General features: G+C 43.2%; 2 protein-coding genes across 3 annotated transcripts; one reads left to right on the forward strand and one right to left on the reverse strand.

The window, feature by feature from the left end:
* Positions 1-466: 466 nt before the first annotated feature.
* LENG8 (leukocyte receptor cluster member 8) lies at positions 467-22,809 on the forward strand. Of its 2 annotated transcripts, XM_020792725.3 has the most exons (15): positions 467-1,129; positions 7,749-7,926; positions 8,714-8,815; positions 9,324-9,437; positions 10,483-10,768; positions 12,064-12,205; positions 12,716-12,901; positions 13,501-13,824; positions 14,192-14,320; positions 14,489-14,777; positions 15,552-15,653; positions 15,956-16,024; positions 17,015-17,144; positions 18,230-18,437; positions 21,143-22,809. In XM_020792725.3, the coding sequence occupies exons 1-15, from the start codon at positions 1,092-1,094 to the stop codon at positions 21,303-21,305; spliced, it is 2,460 nt and encodes an 819-aa protein (XP_020648384.3). In that variant the 5' UTR covers positions 467-1,091; the 3' UTR covers positions 21,306-22,809. The 2 variants fall into 2 exon arrangements, with proteins under 2 accessions (XP_020648384.3, XP_020648385.3); XM_020792726.3 differs by lacking the exons at positions 17,015-17,144; positions 21,143-22,809 and having other exon boundaries at positions 18,230-19,143.
* Positions 22,522-26,936, reverse strand: LENG9 (leukocyte receptor cluster member 9). The gene is made up of 2 exons (XM_078377027.1): positions 26,897-26,936; positions 22,522-26,063 (listed from the first exon to the last, which is right to left on the reverse strand). The coding sequence occupies exon 2, from the start codon at positions 26,038-26,040 to the stop codon at positions 24,493-24,495; it is 1,548 nt and encodes a 515-aa protein (XP_078233153.1). The 5' UTR covers positions 26,041-26,063; positions 26,897-26,936; the 3' UTR covers positions 22,522-24,492.
* Positions 26,937-27,130: the final 194 nt, after the last annotated feature.

Below are 27,130 nucleotides of genomic sequence, written 5' to 3' on the forward strand. Positions count from 1 at the left end.
TAGCTGTCTTGTGCCGTTCCCCTCCATGACGTCATGGCGCCAGCCCTCGCGTCTCCTCTCTTCTCCCACCTCCCATTCTGACCTCACTCCGCCGCCGCGCGACCGGAAGGAAGGGAGGAGACTGGCTGGAACCAGACGGGGAAGGCTTGTTAGGCGGAGAAAAGTGGTCGGCCGCCATCTTGGAAGGCGGGAGAGGCGTCTGTTCTGGTTCGCCCTGTGCCAGTGGGTGGGATTCGGCCGACCTACGGCGTGCCCTGCTTCAGATTGCGGCGCCCTAAACTGCCGTCCCGTCGCCGCCGCAGCAGCCGCGGTGGAGCTGAAGCTGAGAGAGTTGCTCGCTCGATTTCATTAGGCTGAGGGGAAAAGAGGGAGGGAGGGGGGCGAGGAAGACCCGGATGTAAGTAGGCCGCGGGGAGCCCTTACCAGTTGCGGAGGAGCCAGGACGAGGGAGAGGAGAGCCGGAGTGTTTTTGTGGGGGGTGGAGGCGACGAAGCGGCGTTTGAAGGGGAAGAAGGCAAGGGAGGGTGGTTAGGGCTGTGGGGGGGGGGAGGGTCGTCGTAAATCAGAGGAGGAGTGTTTTTGGTGAACCTGGTACGTCAGGAGAAGGGGGGGGAATCAGGTCTGTATATACTTAGAAGTGGGTCTTTTTAATAGGAGAAAAGGACCTGCTCAGTGGTAGGGAGAAAACGTGGGTGAGGAAGATACAAGGCCGTAGGAAGGGGGCGGGGTGGCTAGAGTATTGAGCAGCTGCTGGCTCAAGGTTTTCTCCTTCAAAGGAATTCAGGGAGGAAACCCCTGACTGGAATTGCCTGCACTGTCTAGGAGTTTAGTTTCTTAAGATCCTGAGTTTCTACTGCGCTGGGTGAAAAGGGGCCACCCAGGAAGTGGGGATCTGAAGATGTGGCAAGGATGATCCCGCGAGGTGGCACTGCAGTTTGTTTCCCAGAGTGAGGTGTTCATGGTGGCCGGTTAACTTCCTTTGTTTGGCCTCTACCTGCGGAAGAAGAAGAAAGGCTTCTCGAGAAAGGGTTGCCCCTTAGAGCCCTCCCAGCCATTTGGCATCTACAGTTCCCAGTTCCATCGACACGAAGATGACTGCCAATATTGGAGACCAGCGTGCCTCAGAATGGTGATTGCAGTATTTTCTTTTAATGGGAGGGAGGGAGGGAGGGGGCTGTCTGAAGTAGAGCATAATGTTCCCTTTTGGGAGACATCTTATCTCCCACGTTTTAAGTGTGAACATTCTTCTGTGAAGTGATGTGGCACCAGCTATTTTTAAAAAAGAAACTTGTTGCAGGAGCCAGAGGGTTGCTCTTTGCATTGGTCACAGCTGATAATTGCTCAGGTTTAAAAGTGGAAATGAGGGATGGTAGACATAACTATGTTAATTACCTAAATCAACTAGATTATGATGTTGACATTTTATGGGAAATTCATAGGACCAATGGACAGAGGAGCTACTTATTGTGAGATTCATGTAGCTCTTAAAATAATTTCAGGTTATTACATCAGTATAGATTCTTTGAGGATTCCTTATCACACTGCCCATTTCATAGCCTAATCAGGAATGCTTTGTATTTTTTTCTCAGGATTCCTGGAATATTAGTATAAACTGGAGAATGGGTAGGGTTTCAAAATAAAATGACCATTCTAGTTTTTCAGATAATATTCAGTTTTCAATATATAGTTGACATTTTCATTCTTTCTTGGATCTACTTATTATTAGTTATTACTGGTTTTGTTCATAACAGCATTGTTTTTGTTAATGCTGTATTAGTTTGGCTGATATGATTTGAACCTAGGTCTTATAGGTCCTGACATAATATATTCTCTATTGGAATCACACTTTTTTAATCTGTAATGACTAGGTACCTGCTACTAATTGATACTGAATAATGTAGAATAACTAGACCAGGTTCATAAATCAAATGCCATTGCCTCTGACAATAAAATGTAGGTGTCCAAAATTCTTGTTTGGCTTTGACTTACCTAGCATCAGACAGAGGGGAAAAGTTAGGTTGGTTTTACTATGATTAGTTAATTTTGCAGAGCAGAGAAGTTGATGGGAGACTAGAAGTTAGGTTTTGTTTCTTCAAGGATGAACATCTTATATATTATTGAAGATTTGTGGTTGTCACAGCCATCTGAGACTCAGGATATTGTACTTGAGCCCACAAGAGAATATCTGAGAAATCAGGTTATCTAGTTCCACACATCCTTTATTGGGCAGGTGGAGTTTGACTCAAACATATTCCTGTAAGTCCAGATCTCTTGATTTTTTGTGTGTGTCCACCTTTGTTTAGTGCACAAGGGTTATATCTGGGATGGTCAGTCCAACAGTTTCTTAACCCTTCAGTCAGATTGCAAAAATTGCATTGAGTGATATCTGAGATATTTTCTGCCCCCATGGGAATTCTGAAGTTCTGGAGATAAATACATGGAATGATTTTGGGGTTACCAGGCTTAGTATTTCCTGAACCCACTAAGAATTCCAACCTCTAGTGAGGCCTGTGCACTGCTATCTAAAGTATGTCACTTCTGCTTCTTGTCATCGCACTTTACTATAAAACATAGCATGGTATATTTTTATGGCTTGATACCTTACATTGGCTGGGATGAAAAAGTAGCTCACTGGCTAAACACACTCAGTTTGTTGGGATCGTTTTTGTTGTATTTCCTCCTCTCTATTAAAAAAATGTACATGGCAAGAGAGTGAAATTTAGGGATTTTTTAGAGTTCCTCATGTGAGAGTGGTCTACAGAATTCACAGAGGTCTAGTTCTCTGAATTCTGCAGAAAAGCCTATTTCTGGAGTTGAAATACCGATCTCAGTAAGAATGTTTGTTACCTGTGATACCATAGGAAAATGTGGATGTTAGCAAAGATTGTACTGTTCGGCAGTTGGAAGTTGGAAGGAAAACACATTTAAAGCTAAGCATTGTTTTGAGACTGCTCAGGTTGAGGTCAGCATTTCAGCTGGTGATGTCATAATAGTGTGGATATGACCAACCTGTTACTGTTGCTCTGTTGACCACCAAGGTATTCAAGAGGAGACATTTGACAGGTCTGTTTTCAGGCCTCTGCTTCTTTAATCATCCAATGTTAGTGAGTATTGTATTTTTTTTTATTTGTCACCCCTGAAGAATAGAGCTGCCCTTGGACAAGTAAAAATAAAGCTTTGATTATATCATGTTGTTCAGTAGAATAGTTTATTTGTACTTTGTTCAAGTAGAATAATCTACTTATAGTTCAGTGATAAAAATCATTCTCCTGATTTTTTGGGGTTTTCCCGAGTTTGTAGTACTGAATTTCTTTTGTGTGTAAGCTCTCTTGAGAACTGTGACATACATATTATTTATAATTATTTTAGGATGCATTCTGTCTGTAGGATGCAAAGTGACTAAGAAGTCTAAAATAGGGAGGGGGAAGAGAAAAAGTTTAATATGTTATTTTAATCTTGCCTTTCATACAAGGTTTATCTTTCAAAGTTGTGTGAAAAGCCAGGAGCAAAAGGAGGCAGGCCTGCCCATCAGGCTTATGAACAGATGTAATGTACAAGAAAAAAGGAGTGGAAGGGAGAAATAGGTACAAAGTATTAACACTCAAGAAACCATTGATCAGTTGCATGGTGAAACATAGAAACGTAACAATGAATATGAGCGTAACAATGAATATATATATTCTCAATTTATATACCTTCCATCTGACTAGTAAGTTCACTCTGGGCAGTTCACAACAAAATAAAACATCAGTAACAACATTAAATCATAACATCAGAACAACAGAGAAATAAATAAATGTACCAATCAGTTAAACTTAAAAAGACAAAAACTCTTGAATGTTAAAGTTGCCTGCATATCATAATAACGACAGTTTCTGTGAAGCACACTTTATGTGCATGAACTTTGCTGAAGACAACCAAACAAACCACAGTTCATTTTCTCTATTCTGTTTCTCTCCCATTCTTTTTGTTAACAAATCAGGATCAAGATACTGTTCTGGGTTCATACATAATAATTATTTCATCCATTTATTTATTTAGAATATTTCTGCCCTACCTTTCTCCTTAAAAACAATCCTAGGCGACTTACATAATCAAAAGACAATATTTAAAATTATAAACAGTATATGTACAAATATTTTAAAAGAATCGAACAAATATCACTAAAATGGTAAATAAAATCAATACCAAAAACATATTTAAAGCAACAAGTCATAACATTCCATTAAAAACTCCTCTCAAACATCCAGTTACTAAGGAAAAGCTTGTCTGCAAAAAGGTCTTCATCTGTTTGCAGAAGGACAGCAAAGATGGGGCCAGCGTGGCCACCTGTGGGAGGCAGTTCCAGAGTCTGGGTGCAACAGCACAAAAGAGTTCCTCCCTTGTTCCCACCAACTGCACCTGTGAAAGTGGTGGGACACTGAGAAAGGCCTCCCATGGGCAGGCTCAAAAAGGGAGAAGCGGTCCTTGAGATTATTTTTGACTCAAGCTGTTTAGGGTATTATAGGTTAAAACCTGCACTTTAAATTGTGTCCAGAAACCAACTGCCAGTGATGGAACTGCTGCAACGGTTTATGTGATCCCTACTTTAAACACATGGGTTGTAACAGACTGACTAAAACTATGGTTTTGGATTATGATCTGAAGCTGGCTAACAAATATTTGATTGTGGGGATGTGTTCCAGCACAACAAGCCAGATTTCAGTAAACTGCATCCTGGTTATCTGTTATGTATATGTGAAAAACCAGCTGGTAAAAAATGTAATATGTAGTTTTATCATAGCATGAGATTTTGTGGAATAGAGTTCACATCATGTTAAAGCGGACTTACCTCGTTAAAACTTATACTACAATAAATAGATAATTCTTTAAAGTCCTCCAAAATACTATGTTGTAATAGATCTACGTATTATTAAAAATCTTGTAATAGATTAACATCATCTCCCCTCTCAAAAGATGATGGTTTGGCCTTTTTTTCCTCTCAACAGTAAGGTGTTTCTAAATGGAAAATGGATTATGTTGCTATGAATAGGTAAAGGTTCCCCTTGACAATTTTTGTCCAGTCGTGTCCGACTCTAGGGGGCGGCACTCATCCCGCTCTTCAAGCCATGGAGCCAGCGTTTTGTCCGAAGACAATCTTTCCGTGGTCACATGGCCAGTGTGATTTAGACACGGAACGCTGTTTACCTTCCCACCGAGATGGTACCTATTTATCTACTCACATTTGCATGCTTTCGAACCGCTAGGTTGGCGGGAGCTGGGACAAGCAACGGGCGCTCACTCCGTCGTGTGGATTCGATCTTACGACTGCTTGGTCTTCTGACCCTGCAGCACAGGCTTCTGCGGTTTAGCCCACAGCGCCACCACGTCCTTGTTATGAATAAAAGCCTTGAAATTTCTGGGTTGCAAGCTTGGCAAATGACCAGTCAAATATCAGGGTTACCAGTCATTTTAGCTTGTTGATATCAAGGAGTAGGGAGTTCCCCTTTTGTTAAACTCTATATCTTGTTAGTAAACCTTCTGTGGTCTACTGATTTTGGAACTTGAAAGCTTCCACAATAGCAGTTAACTAATTTGTTTTGGTAGGTAGTAGAAGCAGTGATCCTACTGAAGATTCAGGGTTTGTTGGGGGTGGGGATTTGCTAACAAGGAGAATGTTTTAAGAATGTATGGTCTTGATTCAATAAGAATTTGCAAATGCACTAACCAAATCTCTTTTGACTGATAAAATGTCCAAATTAGAGATGGGGATTTCGTGTTCATAAATGAATACGAAGCCTTGGCAGCACAAGTGGCTGGCCTGATTACCTCCTGCCCCCAGAACCTGCCAGTCCACTTACAGCGCATGGCCAGCATCATCAGCCCGCCAATCATGACAGTAGCCTGGCTGCCGCAGCCCCATCTCCCTGCTCACCCAGCCACTCTGGCAAGGGGGCAAGAGGACAAATCTTCCTGCTCAGCTGCAGAGCAGTGGACAAGGTTCCCCCTAAGCTGGGTGTTCATGCGTGCACACATGACTCTGCTTCCATCTGCGCAGCGGTCTCCCTCCACACAGTGGTCACATTGGGTTCCAGTGGCAACGGAACCCAGCGTGTGGGGGCGGAGTCATGCACACAGGGGCGAAGCTGCACATGCGAAAGGTGGAACACTGCCCAGCGAGACTTAACATTGGAGGGTACATTGGTGGTGGGGCAAGCAGGGAGACAGGGCTGCGGAAGCTCAGCTACTGCCACAGTTGGTGTACTGATGATGATGCCAGCCATGCATGCTGCACTGTAAATGGACTGACGGGCTCTGGGGACAGGAGGTAACTGGGTCGGCCACCTATGCCAGTGGGTTTGTATTTTTCTATGATTAGATACAAAACTCCTATCTCTAGTTCAAAGGGGTAGCTTTGGTGAATAAGAATTGTGTCCAGGAATCAAGTAGGACCACTACAAAATCTGATATTTGGAGTGAGGTTAGGTGGGCAGTAGATTATCGCTAATCACCAAAGACTTGTGAGTATGCAACTTGACTAATAGCTTTTATTGATAAAATTACAAAGCTAAATAAGAGGTACCATTAAAACAAAACAAATGCTGATGTATGTTGTATATGTTTACAGTGGTGCCCCCCATAACGAGCGATTCGTTTCACAATGAAATAGCGATGAGGTTTTTGCGATCGCAAAAGCGATAACATTGTGATGTTTTAGATGGTAAAACATCGCTTTGCCATGATCGGTAAGTGTTTCGCTTACCGATTTTCGCATAACGATGTTTTAAAAACAGCTGATCGGCAGTTCCAAAATGGCCACCAGGTAAAAAAATGGCCACCAGCAGTGTTTTCACGCCCTTTCCTCGCTTACCAGGCAGCAAAAATGGTGGCCGCATGGAGGATCTTCGCATAACGGTGAGTTTTAAGCCCATAGGAACGCATTGAAGGGGTTTCAATGCATTCCTGTGGGCTTTTTTGTTTCAGATAGCGACGATTCCGGATAGCGACGATTTTTCCGGAACGGATTATCGTTGCTATGCGGGGCACCACTGTATTTGCAAATAATTATGCTTGCAATTAAGATATTAATGGGCTCAAACATAGAAGAGATGCTAGGACAATTGGAACAGAGGCTTGCAGACACTCCATCTGAATGTAATCCATTTTAGCATTGCTGTTAGTCATAGTTAACCTGAAACATTGCGGAATCTCATTATTTCTGATCTGTCTGCCTTTGCTGCCTCTGATGATAAGATCTTTCAATTAACTCAATTGGTCTCTGTTGGTCTCAGAGTGAGTCAACTGCCTGGTTCTGTCTTACCTTCTGTTGTCATGGTCCTTTAGCGGCCTTGGATTCAGCATATCTGATGTTACACAGAGCTGAATCAGCTTTATCCTGCACCTTTAAAATCTGAATTCTGAAGCCCTTGGCGTATTACAATATGTCATGAGCTTCCTGGTAACACTTTTGGGCACAGTTCACTTGACTGGTCTTAGGTGCTTTCGGGTGTTCCTTATAAGATACATATGTGGCACATGTCTTACTGGCTGTTAAATAACAAGAGGATGATGCTCAGCTTGGACCTGACATCAAATCCTATTCAAAAATTACTCACTAAACAACTGGTGCTGCAAATTGCAAAAAAAGTTGATTCACTCAAGGAGAGGCAATAATTGGAAACATTACAAAAGGTAAATTTTATATTAATAATCAACAGAAATGTCTGAGCTTGGAAGTCACTAATACCTTCCCACTGTGGTGCTTGCAGGGTTCCTCAGTATACCTTGGGTAACGGAAGCACCAGAGAGAACGGAATGGATGGTCCAATGCATGAGAACCCTGAGTGGGAGAAGGCCCGTCAGGCCCTGGCTAGTATTAGCAAGGCCAGTGCTGCTGCCGCCTCTGGCAACAATAAAGGTGCCACCAATGGACAGGCTAATGCACAGGTGAGATGATGTGATGTTTCTTCACCTCCATTTTAATGTTCAGAAATTTCTTTGCCTCTTTAGTACTGTGCACACCTGCTTTTATTCATCTTTAGAAGTTATCTCCTTGCATGTCATCAAGAGCTCAATGCCTGTTCCAAAACTGTTTGAGGGAGGGCAACAAAAAACATATAGGCTGGAATTCTGTGGACACTCATTTGTGTGCATAAGACTAAAGATGTCACCAACTGTGGCTTTGTATCTTTAATTAAAAGTTTCCTATTCTCTGCACTGCCACCTCTGCCCCTTTCAGGTTCCAAGGCTCTCTAGGGATCCCTTTCAAACCAGGAAAGCTTTCGGGGAACCTCAGGAGGTGGAGCCTTTAGTGTCTGAAAAATTGCCCTCAGAGTTGTAAGGTTTTGTGAGAAGGGTACCGTAGTCTTAATGCTCAGGCTCCATGGGGGTGCCTCCCATAGAACTACCTGTCCCATGAAGCCTTGCAACTCCCAGGTAGCCTTTTTACTCCCAGGGCACACCAGAGCTGTTCCTTTCAGAGACAAAATGTTCAGAAAAGTATGCAGACAGGGTACACATTGAGGTATAGGAAACTCCTGTTTTGCTTTCTGTTCGTGGGCTCCATCTCCCAGGATTCTGAGCACGTTCTGGGAGCTGGAGTCCAAAAAAATGTAAAAGTCGCCTTGCTTCTAGGTTTGTTGGACATATAGCCAAGCTCCTTCCTTACTAGTAAAGTCAGATGGCTTGCCAAGTATCCTTTTATGACATGTATTTATTTTGTTTCTTTTTATAGTATTCAACCCAACAGGGGGAATCTCTCCAGCAGCAGCAACAGTACTACCAGTGGTATCAACAATATAGTTACCTCTATCCCTATAATTATTATTATCCTATGGTAAGTAACAGCAAATTGGCTGATCTCCTAGGTCCTCTCCCAGAATTGTCTCTTAGTCCTCAGTCAGGACGATGTCTCCATCAAGGACTCTAAAATTACACAGCATGAAGGAACTCTCAGATAGAGATGGATCCTACATGCCAGCTGGCCTTCATCTGTTCATCCCATGATCCCTATGCTTTAACAGAATTGTTGCACTTGCCCAGGAAGGTGTGCCATAAAAACAACCAGCTTTAGTTAATAGCTGTTGCATATGAGATAAACACAGGGTTTGAGAATAACATTGAGGCATGGCAAGCTGTCTCTAGACATCATGGTGGCTGAAAACATATTAAATAGAACGCATTGGTTGGGTGGAGAATGGAGCAAAGAAATAAGTCTATGGCCATTGTTAGTTATGCTGTGTATTTTCTAAAACATGGGGAAGGTCGCACCTTATACTTCTGAAGCTACAATTTTGTTAAATACCTCTGTACTAACCTGGCACTGTGGCATACCCTCTCCACAGAATGTATATCCTGGCTACAGCTCTTCTGGGCAATATGGTGTTCCAGGCTCTTACCCGTCTGCAGCACCTCAGCAGCCACCAGCTCCTGGACAGCACCAAGCAAGCATGAACCAAGTAATGATACCTGACTGATAGTTCCCTTGATATTTATCATACCCCCAAGTACCTTTTCCTTCTGTCAGTTAAGAGAAGGGAAAGCATAGTCATGTCAATCTGCACCAGTTCTGAAATATTTTCCAGAAAAACTCAATACCATCTTAGCATGTTCAAAATGAAGATGTTTGGTAGGTTACAGCACGCTTGTCAGGGGGGAAAATGTGTATTTCTACTAAAGAGAGGAAGTGGAAGCAATCCCTCTGACTTATCTTCATCTATATAAAGTTCTCTTATCTTTGAGTCCACTATATTGTGACTTATGACTTATGGGTGAGGTGCCACCTTCATTTGTTTATTTAATTTATGTGCCACTTTTTTCCCCAGACAGGAATTTGGAGCATCTCATAACTCAGTTTAAAAACATATACTTCCTTCAGAGATTTGTAGTCATAGTGCAATAGTTAATGACTGGGAACCAATGTTTATTTTAAATTGCGCACATGCTTGCTTGCCCAGAACTTCCTTGAAGTTGCGCATGGGCAGCCAGCAGCCAATTTTTTTATTTCCTGTTTTGAATGAAGCCCTGCCCCCCCCAAATGCACACAGAGCAAGGCTCCTGCTCAGTGGGACAGAAACATAGAGGGAAAGTTGCTGGGAACTGATGGGGAAGAACTGCTGTCACTCCAGAGGCTAAACAGAAGAGCTGCTGGATTCTGACATGGCTTCCTGGTTCTGAGAAAGATTAGGTAGTTGTAGGCATTCAGTCAGGAGAATGAGACTTCATGAGCACAGAGGGATGGGCAACATGTTGGCCATCTCACCGTTTTTAGATTTGTGATGGATTGGAAATTTAAGCTCTTGGAAATTAGTGCAGGACTGTGGCCTCTGTTAGACCTAGCTGGAGTGGATTGTGGTCAAAGATGATGGGAGGTGTGTAGCATTATCTGGAGACTCACAGGTTGCTCACTCCTGGCTTATTTTGAACCTTGCACTCATAATGATTCCCATGTTGCAGAGTGAACAGCAATACAAACCTCTTTTTTTATTTTTTATTTTTTTGCAGCCTCCAGTCCCCGGCATGGAAGATGGAGGGATGTCATATGCAAGCCAACAGCAGCAAATGCAAGTTTCAAATCCACCACAGTCACCTATGCAACATCCCTCCCATCCTTCCCAGCATAGCAACCATCCCATGGGCTCCTTGGGGCAGCAGCAGCAGCAGGGTGGACCTACCGGAGGACCACACTCCCAACAAAACCAGTCAAATGCCTCCTACAACCAGCAGCAGCATTCCTATCAGGAGGCGCCCAAGCCCAAGAAGGGGCAGCAGCTTTGGAACCGCATGAAACGTGAGTTTGTGGGTGCCTGAGGGAAGAGGATGGGAGCTGGATTCTTAGGGAAAGGGAAATAAGACTTGGTTACTAGGTAAGAAAGGTGGGAGTTTTATTACCAAGTGATGTTACCAGATACAGTCAAAGAATCCATTGTGCAAAAACGTCTTGTGGTCCCCTTTGACATGATTTTAAGCTGTGGCTGTAACCAGGAAACTTCTATTAGGGCTGGCTAAAACAAAGGCTGGAGAAAAGGTATCTCGTGAAATTCTTTGGTGGCAACTCCTTTGCTTGTCACTTCCCATTGTATTGGGAGTCCAGAGATATATCTGCCAGTTCACCATTAGTAGCCATGAATTTACCTCTGGAAGTAAACAGAGAAAACCTTTAATATAATTTGTGATAAGGAATATAAAGTTCTTAAGAGCACAGTTGATAGGCAGCACCATTTTTAAAGAATAGCAGATTTTGCTTCTTTTGAAATGGCACCTGGCTTTACACAAACGTGTGCCAACTGCCTATCATTCCTTTTTTTCTGAGCATAAAAGTGGAGATTTACTGAATTCACTTTTCTTCAAGAAAAAAGCGAGCTGTAGGAAATATTTGCTGCCAACCCAACCCAGGTTTACCAACCCCATTTTATGGATATTTACGGGCATTTGTGGGCATGGATGCTGAGCAGTGCAAGTAAAGGTCTGTTTCTTCAGTCAGGTTTTCCCAAAGCTAGGGTTGGTGACGTCTCCATCTGTATGGGTGATGGGTGCAAGTGATGCAGCTAGAAAAGGAAACTGGCAAGAAACGGATTACCTTCTGGTCTATGTGGAAATCATGTTCATTTGCACAAAAAGCTCTTTGGTACTCAACTTTGTTGTGTCTCTGTGCTCCTGGGCTGGCTTGGATCCAGCCTCTAAGATTTTCAAAAATGGGCAACATCCTCCTTTATATTGCTGAAGGAGGATTTCTTTTTTTCATCTTAAAAGAAAAAAAGTGATTTTTGTGGATGAATAATTTTACTCATTAGCTTCTCTTGTCCCCAATGGGTGGGAGCACTTCCTCCATTTATAAATTGTTTAAATAATCTTTTGTTTCATTGTTTTAATTAAAAAAAACTATTTCCTGTGCAGTTTTAAGAGTTGTACAGTAGCACTTCCTCAGTAGCAGATTGCAGCGTTTTGTTTGCCTATTTTGATTGTGCAACCGAAACTAGATAGATTTTGTATGGTGGCATTGATGGCCTTAGAAATTTCCTTTTCAGTTGGTAGATATCTGCTCCTGTCAGAGACGGAAGGCTTTAATACTTTTTTCCTAAACAGAAGCACCTGGATCTGGTGGTCTGAAATTCAACCTTCCGAAACGCCCCTTTGTGGTAACAAATCAGAACTTCAACTCATCAGAGCAACAGCAGCAACACAACTTTGGTTCACAACAGAATTCTGAAAAACGGCACAATCACAGGTGTGCATAACATCCTCAACATTGTTTGTGTTTTGGTGGTCAGTAAGTGACAAAATGAGGTGGGGGTGGGGATGGGACCTATTGTAGGTTATAGAACTCCCTTAGCTCTACCTGTTTTTCAGACACTTATTTGTATATGTGCCAGTCAGTTTCATAGTCTACTCTTTCTGAGAAGAAACTGGAAATCGAGTTTCAAGATAAAGTTTTCTGAGAGGAAGAACTGAATTCATGTATGAAAGTAGTTCTCAAACTGGGGTCCCCAGATGTTCTTGGACTGCAACTCCCAGAAATCCTGGCCAGCATAGCAAGTGGGAAGGTTTCTGGGAATTGCAGTCCAAGAATATCTGGGGACCCCAGTTTGAGAACCACTGTGCTAGAAGACGGTGCTTCCGCAAAATCTTATTATCTTCATTTATCCTTAATCACAGTAAAAAGCCTCACAAAAGCTGTTCACGTTTATGGGTATATGTTACTGGGGCCTTAAGAATATTAATAAATTTCTGCCTGCAGTTCTTCAACAGGTAAGCCGGAAGATTGGCCACAAGACATGAAAGAGTATGTTCAGCGCTGTTTCACTGCCTGTGAATCAGAGGAAGACAAAGATCGCACTGAGAAATTGCTCAAGGAAGTGTTGCAAGCCAGGTTGCAGGATGGCACTGCCTATACAATTGACTGGAGCAGAGAGCCACTTCCAGGGTGAGGATCTGTAGAGCTAGAAATGTAAACAAGGACTTCTGAATTAATTGTTTGAGGGTTGCCTTTGGTTATCATTGTTGTTTCTTTTATTGGATTTATGTTGTGTCCCAAACTTAGTCTGCTCCGACCCGTTTTATTTTCACAGTAACCCTGTGAAGAAAAATTAGGCAGGGAAGTTGTGTGGAGCTGGAGGTTAAACCAGTGAGACTCAGTGAACTCTGTCTCCAGTCTCAGCCCACCAGAATAGGAGATGTGTAGCCCTTTCCATGTTCTTGGATTGCAGGCTCCCATTGACTCTGCTGGTCTCAACTGCTGGGAAGTGCCGTTCCAAAACATCTGGAGACTGCAAGTTTCTATTCCCTGCTCATAACTGCTCCATGTAGGTTCTCTGTATGAGTGTGGGTTTGCAAACACTTAACTTTCCTGAGTAGAAAGTGTTAAGCTGGTATGAATGTGATCTAGTAGACAAGAGTTGGGGCACGTTTCTTTCTTTTTTTTTCTTGGCAGATTTCCCTTGAAGCAGATCAGGTTAGCACATAAGGAAAGAAGACTTGAGCAAACCCCTTGGACATAACCGTTCTATTGCTCTCTTACTGCAGCCTGGGCCGAGACAATGTGGCTGAAAGCCCCAAGAAGAAACAGCAGCGTTGGGAAATGTCTTCTCTCCATTCGGGACGCCCTTCTATGCAGTCCACCCTTTCCCAGCAGCAGCAACAGCAACGGAACAGCAGTGGCAGCTCTCAGCCTCAGCGGGGAGGAGGCAGTGGGGGAGCTGGGGCTGGTCGGGCTCGTGGGAACAGCTTCCCTACCAAGTTCGGAAACCGCAATGTCTTCATGAAGGAGAACAGCTCATCCTCAAGTGTTGACTCACGTTCCAGGTCTCGGTCCTCATCACGATCTCCCAGTCGGCACTTTCGACGAAGGTAAGCATATGAACTAGTAGTAGTAGTAGAAGAAGCAGTGGTGTGTATTCGGTGCCTCAGGTTTTCTGCAGTTGCATTTCAGGTGACTGCTGTTGGTGTGCATGAGGGAAGAAAATACAGGATCTGTACAGTATTGTAGTTTCGCTTGCATAATCTTGAGAGTCCTGCATTTTGGACTACAAGTAGAAGCTTCATTTTTTGAGAAGCAAAAACAAATTCTTGGAAAATCAGTTTGTGTTTTGTACTTTTGCACAATCAGTGTGATGGGCATTGCAGCTTTTAACTTAATTGATCATATTTCACAGTACAGTGAGGGTGATGTGAGTAATAGAAATAAAACCACTTTTTCCCCTCCACTCTCTAATAGTGATTCAGATTCAGACAGTTCCTATTCAGGCAACGAGTGTCGCTTGGGTGGCAGGAGAAATACCCAGAAGAACCGGGGCCGTGGAGGCCACATGGATAGAGGCCGGATGAGAGCCCAGCGAGGAAAGAGGCAAGTTGCTTGTGAAACGGGAGCTTTACTGTGATTTCTGGCTACTTGTGGAATCACAGAGTAGGGAATGAAAGACCTTTAGAATACGAGTAACTGGAGATAATCAACTAGACCTTTTTGAGGTGTGGTCTTCCTTCCCTAAATGATTTCTGAGTTATTTTTCTGCAGGCATGATCAAGGGCCTTCCAAGCGCAACCGGAAGCGGAACACTATGGACTATGAAGATCCTGAGAAGGAGTTCAAGAAAGAGCGTCGGGCAGCCCGATTCCAGCATGGCACTCACTCCAAAAAGCTGCGTCTGGAGCCCCTTATCTTGCAGATCAACAGTCTAGATACCTCTGGCTCTGATGGTCTCGATTGGAATGAGCTGAAGATTGTGGGCACCTCCCAGGAGATCACCAAACATTACCTGCGCCTTACATGCGCACCAGACCCCTCCACTGTTCGGCCAGTCTCTGTGAGTAGTTGTTGAGCAAAAGAGTCTTGTCCAGGCCTTTCTAGCATCTTTCTGCTCCAGGGACTCTTGGCCTTTTCAACTTCCGTTGTTTCATTCTGGAGAAGAGACAGGAATTGGAGTTATAGTGACATTAAAAAGTCCTACGAATGAAAATAAGCAGGCTGGCATCATGAACAACAGAGAGGCCTAAAGAAGAGACGGGAAATTAGACAAAATGATGCAAAACAAACACAGTACAGTCCCCACTTTTTTGTCTCATGCCATGTGCAAGGAAAGGGAATGTGTCCTTGTTACTCCACTTGGGCTCACATCCTAGCTCAGTCCATTGTTTCTGCTCTATAGGTAGGCCAAGTAGAAAGCCCTTTCACCACATGATTGCTAAGTAGCAGTTAAGGCAGATGATAGATTGAAGGGCCAGAGAAGTCTCCTTTATACGCAGTCTCATAAGAAAGTATTAAATATGCACTACTGTCAGTTGCTTTGAAGATTGTTTAGACATGGAAATTGCAGGATAAAAGAGAACTAAGAGAATTGCATACTGTTGAGAAAACATAATGTTAAAAATCAGTGACAGCAGACATTGCAGTCTTGATAAAGATGCCCTCATTCCATAACTCAGATGGAGATTGAATTCAGCATCCTTGTCCCTGTGGTGAGGATGTTTCCAGTTGATGAGTACCTGCTATTTTCCATTACTTGTGGTTTATAAATATCTTGGAATTTGGTTGGCATTTGCCAGGTGTCTCTAAATTGCTCTTTGCTTTTTCTTCCCAGGTGCTTAAAAAATCTTTGAACATGGTGAAATCCCACTGGAAGGAGAAGCAAGATTATGCTTATGCTTGTGAGCAGATGAAATCCATCCGGCAAGACCTCACGGTAAGCCTCTTTAGCTGTTGGAGAGCTGGACTAAGGAAGGATGCTGGTGGTAGGTGCTAGAGAAAAGATCTTTTAACTGAATTGCTGCTTGTGTGAGCAGAATCTTTAGTTGTTTGCTATTTACACAAAGGAGTTTTTAGGAAGTAGTTAAATCTTTCAGTTAGAACAGAGTTCTTTGTTTGCTTTATACATTCAATATTCTGTATAATTATGAAATATTTTGCCATCCTCGGCAAATATTGGCAGTTAGTATACACCGATTTAAGCTGCTGCTTGTTAACACTCGCTCTTGTCCTTTCTAGGTTCAGGGAATTCGTACAGAATTCACTGTGGAGGTCTATGAAACTCATGCCAGAATAGCACTAGAGAAGGTAAGCCCTAGCATGGTATAGAGTAAGAGGCAGTACTGAGGAGATATAAATAAACGTGTTCCAGTCCCTATTCAGCTAAAAACTTAGTTGTCACTGTTTTTCAGCTTAACCTATCATAAGGGTGTAAGGATAGTGTTGAGGGAGGACCATTTATGCTGTATGAGTTTGTTGGTGGAAAGGTGATACATTAATGTAGCAAATCCAGTGAAATAAATATTCAGTACATTTTCTGTGAAGATTCTGTCATAGAACTCAAGGCAGAATATGTCAGTTCCTTAGGTGGTCTTGTATACATGCATTGATGCAGAACTTTTCAACCTCAGTGAGGTTGCTTCATTACATGATTTCGGACCACCCCACTGGAAACTTTCTGATCACCATTCTAGAGGAAATGTCGTGGGTACCAGGCTGTCAGATTCATGAAAGCGTTTTGGAAACTGCTTTTGCTTTCTAGAAAGAAAGAAAAATGTTTCCAGTTTTTTTGAATTGTAGGGGAAATTTTTTTTACCAGTAATTCTATAGCGGGACGTGATGGCGCTGTGGGTTAAACCGCGGAAGCCTCTGTGCTGCGAGGTCAGAAGACCAGCAGTCGTAAGATCGAATCCACGCTACAGAGTGAGCTCCCGTCGCTTGTTCCAGCTCCTGCTGACCTAGCAGTTCAAAAGCATGTAAATGCTAGTAGATAAATAGGTACCGCCATGGTGGGAAGGAAACGGCGTTCTGTGTCTAGTCGTGCTGGCCATGTGGCCACAGAAACTGACTTCAGACAAACAGTGGCGCTACAGCTTGGAGATGGGGATGAGCACCACACCCTAGAGTCGGACACGACTGGATTAATTGTCAAGGGGAACCTTTACCTTACCAGTAATTCTCACCCAGAGACCAGGCAATGCTCGAGAGATGAGTGGCAGTTCTTTAGCTGGCTGTTGTAGCAGTATAGGTTTTATGACAATCAGAACATCTTTGGTGATGACAAGTTACCTTTTCCAGGGTGACCACGAGGAATTCAACCAGTGCCAGACACAGCTGAAGTCTCTGTATGCAGAGAACCTCCCTGGAAATGTTGGAGAATTTACTGCCTACCGCATCCTCTATTATATTTTCACCAAGAACTCAGGAGGCAAGTAGTGGGTCACAAGGGATGCAGAGTCTTTAATAGGTTCACCTAATCTGTCAGTGTTTCTTTAGTACTTTGGGACTGTGGCATTTTTCTCCAGGATTACTTTTTTATAGCCTCTCTGGGACTGGGGGAAAGATGCAAGTCACTACAGGTTGAAGTTAAGAGTAAGACAGATCAGGTACTCCCAGGCTATTCCGACAAATTTGAGTGCTCCCTCTTCATCATTGCCACTTGTGAGGAAAGTGTTAAACCTTTTAAGAATGTGGATTTCAATTTGCTATAAATCGGATGTGGAAAACCTCCAAGCATCCCAGTTTAGTCCTCTAGATGGCTATACGTCAGCTTAGCCATGGCACCAATTTTGGTGGTTTTCTGTCTTTTTATACAGTTACCCCCCATTCTAAAAAATTGAAATGCTTCTAAGACTTTTGTTCCAGGTATGTTTCTGATATGCTTGGTCCCATCATTTCACCTTTGATCACAACTATCGCTGCAGTGCAGTCTCTTGAGAACAGAATAAAGAAGTATTAAATAGAATTATTTAAAATGTAATTTTTATTTATTTATTTATTTTCCGGCTTTTACGCCACCCATCTAGATTCATCAAATCTACTCTGGGCAGCTTATAGTCCAAGTATAAAGCAAAAATTAAAACAATAATATCAAACAAGATAGAAATAGGCAAAGTCCGAGATGGTAAGACTCAAGAAACTAAAAAATGGAAGGGGGGAAGGTCTGCCTGAAGAACCAAGTCTTCAGCTTGTTCTTAAAACCTCCCAGCGAGGGTGCCAGGCAAATCTCAAGGGGCAAGAATGAAGCCCTTGTGTTGAAATAAGTTGCTTCTAAATTTAGAGAGGTTCCTTGTTGGGGGAAAGGTGGCTCTTATTCCCATTTCATTATATTCATAGATGGAAATGGTTTTGCTGATAGGCTGTGGCAAAGTGAGATAAGTTTGAATGTGGAAGTAGATCTTTAATATCTAAATATTGAAGCCAAAGGGAGCCGGCAATGAATGTAAGCAGGAAACAGAGCTACAGTGTGATTGTGTGTCTTGGTGACGGTTCTTTCTCTTCTCTCCCTTGCAGACATCACCACGGAACTGGCCTATTTGACCAAAGAGCTGAAAGCAGACCCCTGTGTGGCCCATGCCCTTGCCTTGCGAGCTGCCTGGGCTCTGTCCAATTATCACCGATTCTTCTGCTTATACCGCCAGGCGCCCTGCATGTCCGGTTACCTCATTGACAAATTTGCTGAACGGGAGAGGAAAACGGCCCTCAAAGCCATGATCAAAACGTATGTGAAGCTGAACCAGGCACCCCTTGGGGTGAGGGATGGGGAGATGCCTTACATCTTCACACTTTCCTCCCTGCTTTCACCGTATAAGGTGGCACAAAGAGGGAGATAAATATCCTGTAGATTGGGCTCAGTAAAATGGGATTATATTTCCGTAGCCTTAGAACAGAGGGCCCTGCCTTTGACAGGTAAGTAGTAGCGTTCTGTTAGATCCGCTTTTGAAGGCATGTCAGGCATATTTTGATTCATCTTGAGAGTCATGTGAGTTCATAAGGCTTTGATTCAGAAGCATCCTCTATTGATAGGAAATATAGTTGGTATTTTATTGTGTGAAGGAATAAAGAGCTATTAGCATAAGCAAAAATACCAATGTTGTCTTGCAAAGGAAACCTCAGAAATAATAATTACCTGAATAGGCCTTAGACAGTTTGTATTTTGCCCCCTCATTTTTATATTCAGTACTTACGAATAGGAAGACCGTCCCATCCCTGCCCACTTGCATTATCCTAGTGCATGGCTTGATCCATCTAAGGAGAACAGTCTTATGTTGTCAGCCTTTTGTACACTTATATCTTTTCTCCATTGGGACCCAGAGGCGTTAAGTGGATGGGCTTTTGAGCATCAGTGCATGTCTCTGCTGCATTCCCTCCTGTGAGAAATCAGCTTGGATGTGGATTCTGATGGGGATGAAGTGCTGGGCCCATGTCCCATTGAAAACAGTACAGTGTAAATAAACTGCATCTGTCCTTTAGCATCTATCCAGTTTATCCCACAGACATTTAAATCAGGGTTAGGGAACGTTTAACTGTCCAGACATATTAGGATTGAACTCACAGCAGCTCCAGCCAGCATGCCCAGTGAAAAGGGATGATAGCAGTTGTAATCGAAAACATCTGGAAGACCAAACTTTGTTTGTTCTAGCTTGAAAGGAATGAAGGAGTTTTCCCTTCATATTTTATTTATATTTATTTATTTATTTATTCAATTTCTACCCCGCCCCTCTAGACAAGGTCTACTCAGGGCGGCTTACAAGCTCTCCTGTCTCTTTAAGTCCCTTCTGCAATTCTGGTGCCTTGCATATTCAGGTGCAGATGAGGATGATAATATTAAGCATTTAAAACATGTAGATGTTTTACATAGATGTCGCCTAAAAGCTTTTTTTTTAATCTGCCTAAAAGCTTGCAAAATATTTAGGTACTTGGATTCATTTCCTGCGATAGTGTGGATCTGATGCCGGGGGGGGGGGGGGGAGTGACCTGGGGTAGGCCAAGAAGGGACCAGCAAACAGAAATAGAGCATCCAGAGAGGATGATAGGCAAGATGTCTGGAATAAGTTCTATTTTGTCTCATAAAAGATGCAGACAGGGGCCAGGTGTAGAGAACTGGGTCCATTGAGCAAAGCCACTTGTCCAAAAAGATGTCCAAATGCACAGGTTTTTTAGTTTCATTACTGATTCTTTCCCCAATCCTGTTTGTGCCGTAGGGTCACACCTGAAATGCTACATGTTCTAGATTGACAGTTACAAGTGTATCCCTCCTAGGGAGAAGTGGTACCTTCTCACTCTCCTGGTTCCAGTCCTGGTGCCATGCACTGATAGACTCCGGAGTAACTCATGCGTCATGACTAATTTGCTGTCTTGCTGGACGGCTCTATTCTATCCTACTTCCCTACCATGTTTCCCCGAAAATAAGACAGGGTCTTATATTAATTTTTGCTCCAAAAATGCAGTAGGGCTTATTTTCAGGAAATGTTTTACTTTACACTTATGTCATTTTCTAGTTGCTGCACAAGGGTGGAGGGCAGGGTTTCACTTAACTGGGGCTTATTTTTGGGGTAGGGCTTATATTACAAACATCCAGAAAAATCATACTAGGGCTTATTTTCAGGTTAGGTCTCATTTTCGGGGAGACAGGGTAAGCAGTAAAAGAATCTAGATTAAAGTGGTTTATGGTGCTGGTAAGTGCCAAGAGGAGCTAATCTTTCTTCAGCATTAAGTGAGACAAATAAATTCAACACCACTGTGCTGGAGTGTAGTAGGATGTTTAATTCGGAATGTGTCATTTCTGTGGGACCATGTTTGACTGTAGTTTTTAAGTCACTAATGGAAACAGCAGCCTTTCTGAGCCATCTTCTGAAGATAGAATACTTCAGTGGCGGCCCCCATCCCCAGGGTCTTAGCAGTTGTGGTATAAATGAACATTCAGATATTCCAGGCTGTCCGAAGTCTTTTTTTCATATACAGTGGACCCTCGACTTACGGAATTAATCCGAATTGGAACGGTGACTGCAGGTCGAAAAGTCTGTAGGTCGAGGCTCCATTGACCTACAATGCAGTGAAAACCGATTAATCCGTAACTGGCCGTTCTTGTTCCATTTTGGTTTTTTTTTCCAGTCTGTAGGTCGATTCTTCGGCTGCAAGTCGAACCTAAATTTTGCGGCCAGAAAAGTCTGTAAGTGGAGCTGTGTGTAAGTCGAGGGTCCATTGTATTAAGAGTGCATCTTGCAAAAATCCCCTCTAAACAAACAAGCAAAATATACTGTCCCTAAGTATCATGAACCTTGAGAAAACCCTAACATCTCATCTGGTGTCGTCATGTTGCCAGGATGACTAATTTTAGTGTATAAGGATTCTGTTTGTCGTCTTAACCTGTCTTTCATCTGTTGCCTTTTCCCATTCACCAGTGTCTCTTTTTATCTCCCTCAGTTTCCGCCCGGTGCTTCCCGTCTCCTACGTTGTGTCAGAGCTGGCCTTCGAGAGCGAGGAGGAGTGCCAAGCCTTCCTCGCAGCTCTCTCCCTTGCGTATACTAGTCCCGACGCCACCAAGATTGACTGCAAGCAGAGCTTGGCGGTCCTGGCCAATTTTTGAAAGCACCCTCCCCTGCCCTGTCCTACATGTACATATATATATATGTATTTGTATGTATATATGTATATAAAACCAGATTCAGTTAGCTGCCATGGCATTCTGGAGCCTAGTTCTGCCACTCCTCCCGCTGTCCACACTGCACACGGATAGAAGAGGGTAAGATCCATGGACATCAGATGGCATCTAAGACCACCAGACCCAGAGAAGAGCAGAGCCTTTAACAATTATGATTTTTTTTTTGTCAGCAGCGGGATAGGGCAGTGTGTGTGGGTAAACAGGTTGCGATCAACTGTGGTTTCTTCTTTGTGTCAAGATGCATGAGAAAACACAGCTGCAAAATGCCTTCTGTCAGAAATTGGTCAGAAATTGCTGAGATAAAGAGTTGGGGGATTTGTAAATGAATTTCTGGGAGATGTGGATTTACCTGCTGTCTCTTCTGTTAATCTTCACATTCACAAGTGTTCAGGAAACTAGAGTATTTTCTCACTAAACCACAAGATTATGTTGTCTATTTTTCAAAAATCACAGCACTATCTTTCCAGAGAAATAATTTTTTCGATTCAACTTGGCAAACTTCTCAGAAGGCAGCAGTCCTTGAGATCAAATGGTTCCATTGTGTAAATATGTGGAATATGATTTTGTACAGAAGCTGCAAATTGTAAATAATGCTAGAAAATTGTTGTTTTCTAAGAAAATCCCCTTGCTTTTCTACTTTTATAATGATGAGTTTAACAAGTGGTTTTCTCTGAAGATGAAAAATCCAGGTTGTTTTGTGTGCACTTACTGTGTTCTCCATTATGCTCCTCAAAAACTAACACTGTCTCAGTTTTTTCCTCTTCCGAGCTACGACCTGGTTCTGAAAAAGCACGAGAGAGATGCCACCTCTCCAGTTGAGCAAAAAACCAGCCTGAGGAGGAAGAGCAAAGCAAAATCTGCCTTCACCCATTTCGTACCAGTTCAAAGACTTTTTCCTATGCAAAGGAGAATGTAAAAGACTTTTAAATTAAACCTTATATGGATAAGGCAACATGAAGTGAAGAGAATCAAATTAAAGCAATAAGCAGTGGCCGTGGCATCAAATCAACACACAAGATGATCCTTGCAAACTCCTGCTTTTCCTATTGTGTTCTGGAGTTGTCATGCTAAGTTTTTTATTTATTTTTTTCTCCCTCTGTCCTCAGTTCTTTACAGGTAAATTCAGAAAATGCACCACCCCATTTTCACTTTTCTTCGTCACATTGTTTTGCTTTTGTTTTAAAGTTTTGGAAGATTGTCCAGTTGTCTTCTTTTCCTCTTTCTCTCTCCCCCTTTCCTGCCCTTAGTCTCTCTAGCTCTTATAACTCCCTCCCCTTCTTTGCTCTAACTCCTCTTTTCTTTCTTTTTGTTTTGGAACATGTGTAATTTTGGGATGTTTTGGCTTGGGCTGGATTTTTCAAAGACACCCTTTTCCTTTTCAGAAACCTCTGAATTTTTTTCCATTTGATTAAAAAGAATTTTAAAAGAATTTGAAAGATGCAATTCTGGTGTGATGCTGTTGAAGTTTCAGTAGAGATCAGACTATCTTAAGGAATGAAATAACAGAACTGAGTTGACTTAGTGGCCCAGGGAGATGGAGCAGCAACCTGGCTTCACTTCTTACCCGGTCCAATTTTGAGTAACCTACTCTGAAACTACGTAAGGTCTGTGCCCCTCATTCTAAAAGGAAGTAGAAAACCCACTGGATTTGAAGGCTGCTTATGATACCATTGGCCTTCTCAGCCACACTAGATGTTGTTCCAAGACTATTTAGAGCACGTTACCAGTCTCTCAAGACTGAAGGATGCCTACATGATATCATTGCTTTATTTGCTGATTTCCCCCCCCCCCCCTTATTATTTTTTTTAAAAATTGCCGTTTTGGCTCCAGCTTCTTTCTAGCTATCATCTTTTCTCCTCACATAGTTCCTTAGAACCTTCTGATAAGTGTTTTGGGATGGGGTGTGCATACATATTACTGCCAGCTTCTAGTTGAGTTTTTGCTATTCTTTACCCTTACACGCATTTCACAGGAAGAAGAGTTTTAAGTTCAAGCTGGATTGGTGTTTCCATTAGAGAAATATATTGCAAAAAGCTGATTTAGGCTTTGGGGCATCAGTATTTTAGGCCTGGATACTATGAGCTTCAATACTGTTACAGCTGCCTCAAGCAAACTACATGAGCAAGAGGAGCTGAAGTTTCTCCCACTTTCTAGTCAATCTAAGGAACTAAACTGGATCTTGAACTTGCTCTGAAACAGGAGCCTCCAGAAGTTATGTTCCATATTTGTAGGGATAATGCTTGGCTCTAAGACTAGCGCTGCTAACTGCACAGATACTCATTGAATTAGTATCTGGCAGCAGCGGTTGGGAGTTTTATTCCTCATGGTACTTTCCAGAAGAGCCAGTCTTTGTAGCCTTAGGCAAGCTGCACAGTCCTAATACGCTGCCCACACAAGGGTCTGGTAAAGTACTTAATACCTAGGAAACCATAGTGAAGGTCATCCAGAATGGATAGCACATAAACCAGATGAAACCAGGATTGTTCTGTCAGGCTTCTTAAACCTAATTTCCTGTTTATGAGTATGTCATTCATTTGCACAACTGAGACACTTTCAAAGAGCCATAGTAATGACCAGCATTTGGATCAGGTTTATCTTTATTAAGAAGTAGTGCTTCATTTTGTTACAGTACATCAAAAAGCAAAGGAATTTTAACTAAACCACATCCTTCCTCTGGGAATCTTGAACACATCTTTTTTTTTAAGGAGAGCACCCAATCAGCTTATTAAAGAGAATGCATAAAGTGGCTTCTGGTGCCCTTATTCTGAACTACACAGTTGTACTTCACTTTTATCTATGTACAGGTACAAAGAAGCTGCAGAAATTCTGAGGTGGCATAACTCCCATCTGACAGCTTCTATCTTGGTCGTTGTGTCGAAATACATTGCAGTTGTATACCTGCTGATTTTCATCCTCTTTGCTTAAATGTGCTTTGAGGCAGCCTGACCTTAGATTTTGGCTTCCACTACTAAAAACTTCCTCAAGCCAGAGCCAGTCCACCACATTTTCTGAGTTTTCTGCTGTTCACAATGATACATTCACTTTAAGCAGCTGACGTGCTTCAACAAGTGGATCTTGGCTTGTACACACTCTTACCCACTGATAAGGAATTTCAGTATAATTTTAATTTCAGTACTGTAGTGTATGCCCCATCAGTCCTGTGCTTTCCTGCCTCACATAAGCATAGTGCCTCTACTGCCTGTGTTCCTAAATTCTCAATACTAGGAATCCATGAGGAGTCTGTTGGCAGTTGTGGTGCTGCCTTTGCAGGTGGTATCTTCACAATTGTTAAGTGGAACTTCCCTGTGTGTGGAGGTTGAATTACAGTCAACCCTTTCTTGCTAAAGGCATTCTCCAAAGTTTGGGCCAGTAAATCCAGGTCAGGTACAGATGCTGGAGACATATAGAGCACATGTGAGTGAAAAGTCTCAACACTACAGAAAGAAAGAAGCAAGGCAGGGGGCAGCAGGCGCCGGGTGTTGGCTTGTAGCTCTTGGAGAGCCACAACAGCTTTGTAAATCTCTTCTGGAGTGTGTAAACGCATCAAGCCAAGGGTGAGATGGAGAGAAGCCAAAGGCACACAAAACTTGGCTAAATCTGGACGAACTCTACAGAGGGCCTCTTGGAAAAGTTTCACTGCTTTCCAGATCTCTGGGCTCGTAACCGGGATAGCTACAAAATGAGTGGGACGGCATCTGGGACGAGGAAAGTACATCTCTCTGCTTTCTAAAGCTATGCTTCCTTCCATCATCCCTGGGCCATCTTCCTCTGAGCTGTGTTCGATCACCTTTTCCTTGGTAGAAAAGCTATTTGCAACTGAGAGAACTTCCTCTTGTTCCATCCTGTTGCTCGCACCATTTTCACTTAGTATGGAGCATGCATCCCCAACCAATTTCAGATTTTGCATGGATTCCTCAATCTTGTTGACTACACCCACCTCTGCAGTTGTCCTATTCAGCTGCTTTTCTCCAGCTCTAACTGGATCGTTGCCATCCTCTGATCCACTGTATTCGGCCATAACTTGCCCTATACTTGCCAGTTCATCCGCCTTAGGACGGCTGTCATTTTCTTCCTTGATAGCTTGAGCTGCCTCCTCTTCTTCCTTCATCACGTCCAAGATGGTTCTTCCACTTCCTGTAGACCCAAAGATATCATCTGTGCGATTCCCTTTGTCCCACACTGTACGATCCCTATATTTAAAATACTGGATCCTATGTTTGGGGATAGCCAGTACAGCAGGCCCAGCTGAAGTTAGATCCTCCCATGAGAAAGCATTAAAAGGTTGCTCCACTATCCCCAAGAATCGGTCAAGGTAACCAACAGAGAAGTGTTCAGCAGGCACCTGGGCGTCCCAGAGCAAACGAGAGATAACATCCTCTGCCGTTTTCATGGCAGGCTTCTTGCTCGGCGAAAGCTGTGAGGAACGCTTGGAGGTGGGGTTACGATCTTCAAAATGATGGGCATCACCGTCACTGGAGTGATAGTTTCGGCAGCGGACACCAAACCGGCAACGTCCTTCCAGGAAAAAGCGACACGGGGGATTGATCTCGGCAGACACTTGCTCTGTTGGAAGTGAAGTAGGATCTGCCAGCGGTTCTACCAAGGTAGCACAACCCAGCCTAGTGAGGTCCTTTTCAGGGGATGGAAGCAATTCAGCCATTGGCTGAAAAAGGTGATTTCTCTCTGTGTGAGAAAAAACACAACAGAAGCATTGGTAGAATGTGCTATGAAATTGCTGCTGACTTAGGGCAACCCTATGAGTTCATAACCTGTGAAACAGCCCCTCCTGAACAGCTCAGGTCTTGCAAACTGCAAGCAACATTTATACACCGCAGATTCTCATAGGCTGTTCCAAACACAATGCAAAGCTGTTACTGCAGTGGTCCCCAACCTTGGTCCTCCAGATTTTCAACTCCCAGAAATCCTGGCCAGCAGAACTGGTGGTGAAGGCTTCTGGGAGTTGTAGTCCAAGAACATCTGGAAGCCCAAGTTTGGGGACTACTGTGTTACGGGACTTTAAAAGTATTTCTGGATTACTGGAAACGCCAGTTTAGATAGTATCGTACTGAAGAATTCAAATGATTCTGGTTTGAGAAGTCGGGGGATGGAGAGAAGCACAGAGGCCTGGTTCAAACTGACCCAACCCCAGAAAAAAAGGTCGTGCGAACAGGAGGAAAAAAAGTGAAATCGCGTGTTTCCACGGGACGAGCCACAACTTGGTTGCAAAATTCCTCCCCGTTATTTGAAACTGTCAAAGTAGACGAACGCAATTTGGGGCTGTTTAAACGTAGTTTTCCCTCCAGATCATCCACTCTTCCTTCCCACGACTAATCTGCGAGTCCCTTTTAGCACAAAGCACTAAACAGAAGGAACCGCAAGCCTTTTGCGCGATTCGGCATCAAACCCACCTTCGGACGAAAAATGTCTGAAGAAGAGGAGTAAGAAATTAAAGGGGGGGGAATAAATACTTGCCTTCCCTTGACACCCAACCGGCAACTCCTCTCCAACTAGGATACCTTTACGCACGCCTTCCCTTCCCGTGAACTGGACTTCCTGGACAGGCGAAGGAGGGAATTCCCAGAAACAATCGAAAGGCATTATGGGAGACCAGAGTCTCTGGCGACAGTTCCCCACCGGTGCCAGCAGAGGGCGGGCGTCTTTCAATTTCTTCCCCTCGTGTTGGATTAATGTTTCTGCACGGAGTTCGTAATACTGTACAGTAGTTTGGTATCCTTAAGTCTCAGGGATCC

The sequence above is a fragment of the Pogona vitticeps genome, chromosome 6, assembly GCF_051106095.1.
Source record: "Pogona vitticeps strain Pit_001003342236 chromosome 6, PviZW2.1, whole genome shotgun sequence".
Taxonomy (NCBI): Eukaryota; Metazoa; Chordata; class Lepidosauria; order Squamata; family Agamidae; genus Pogona; species Pogona vitticeps.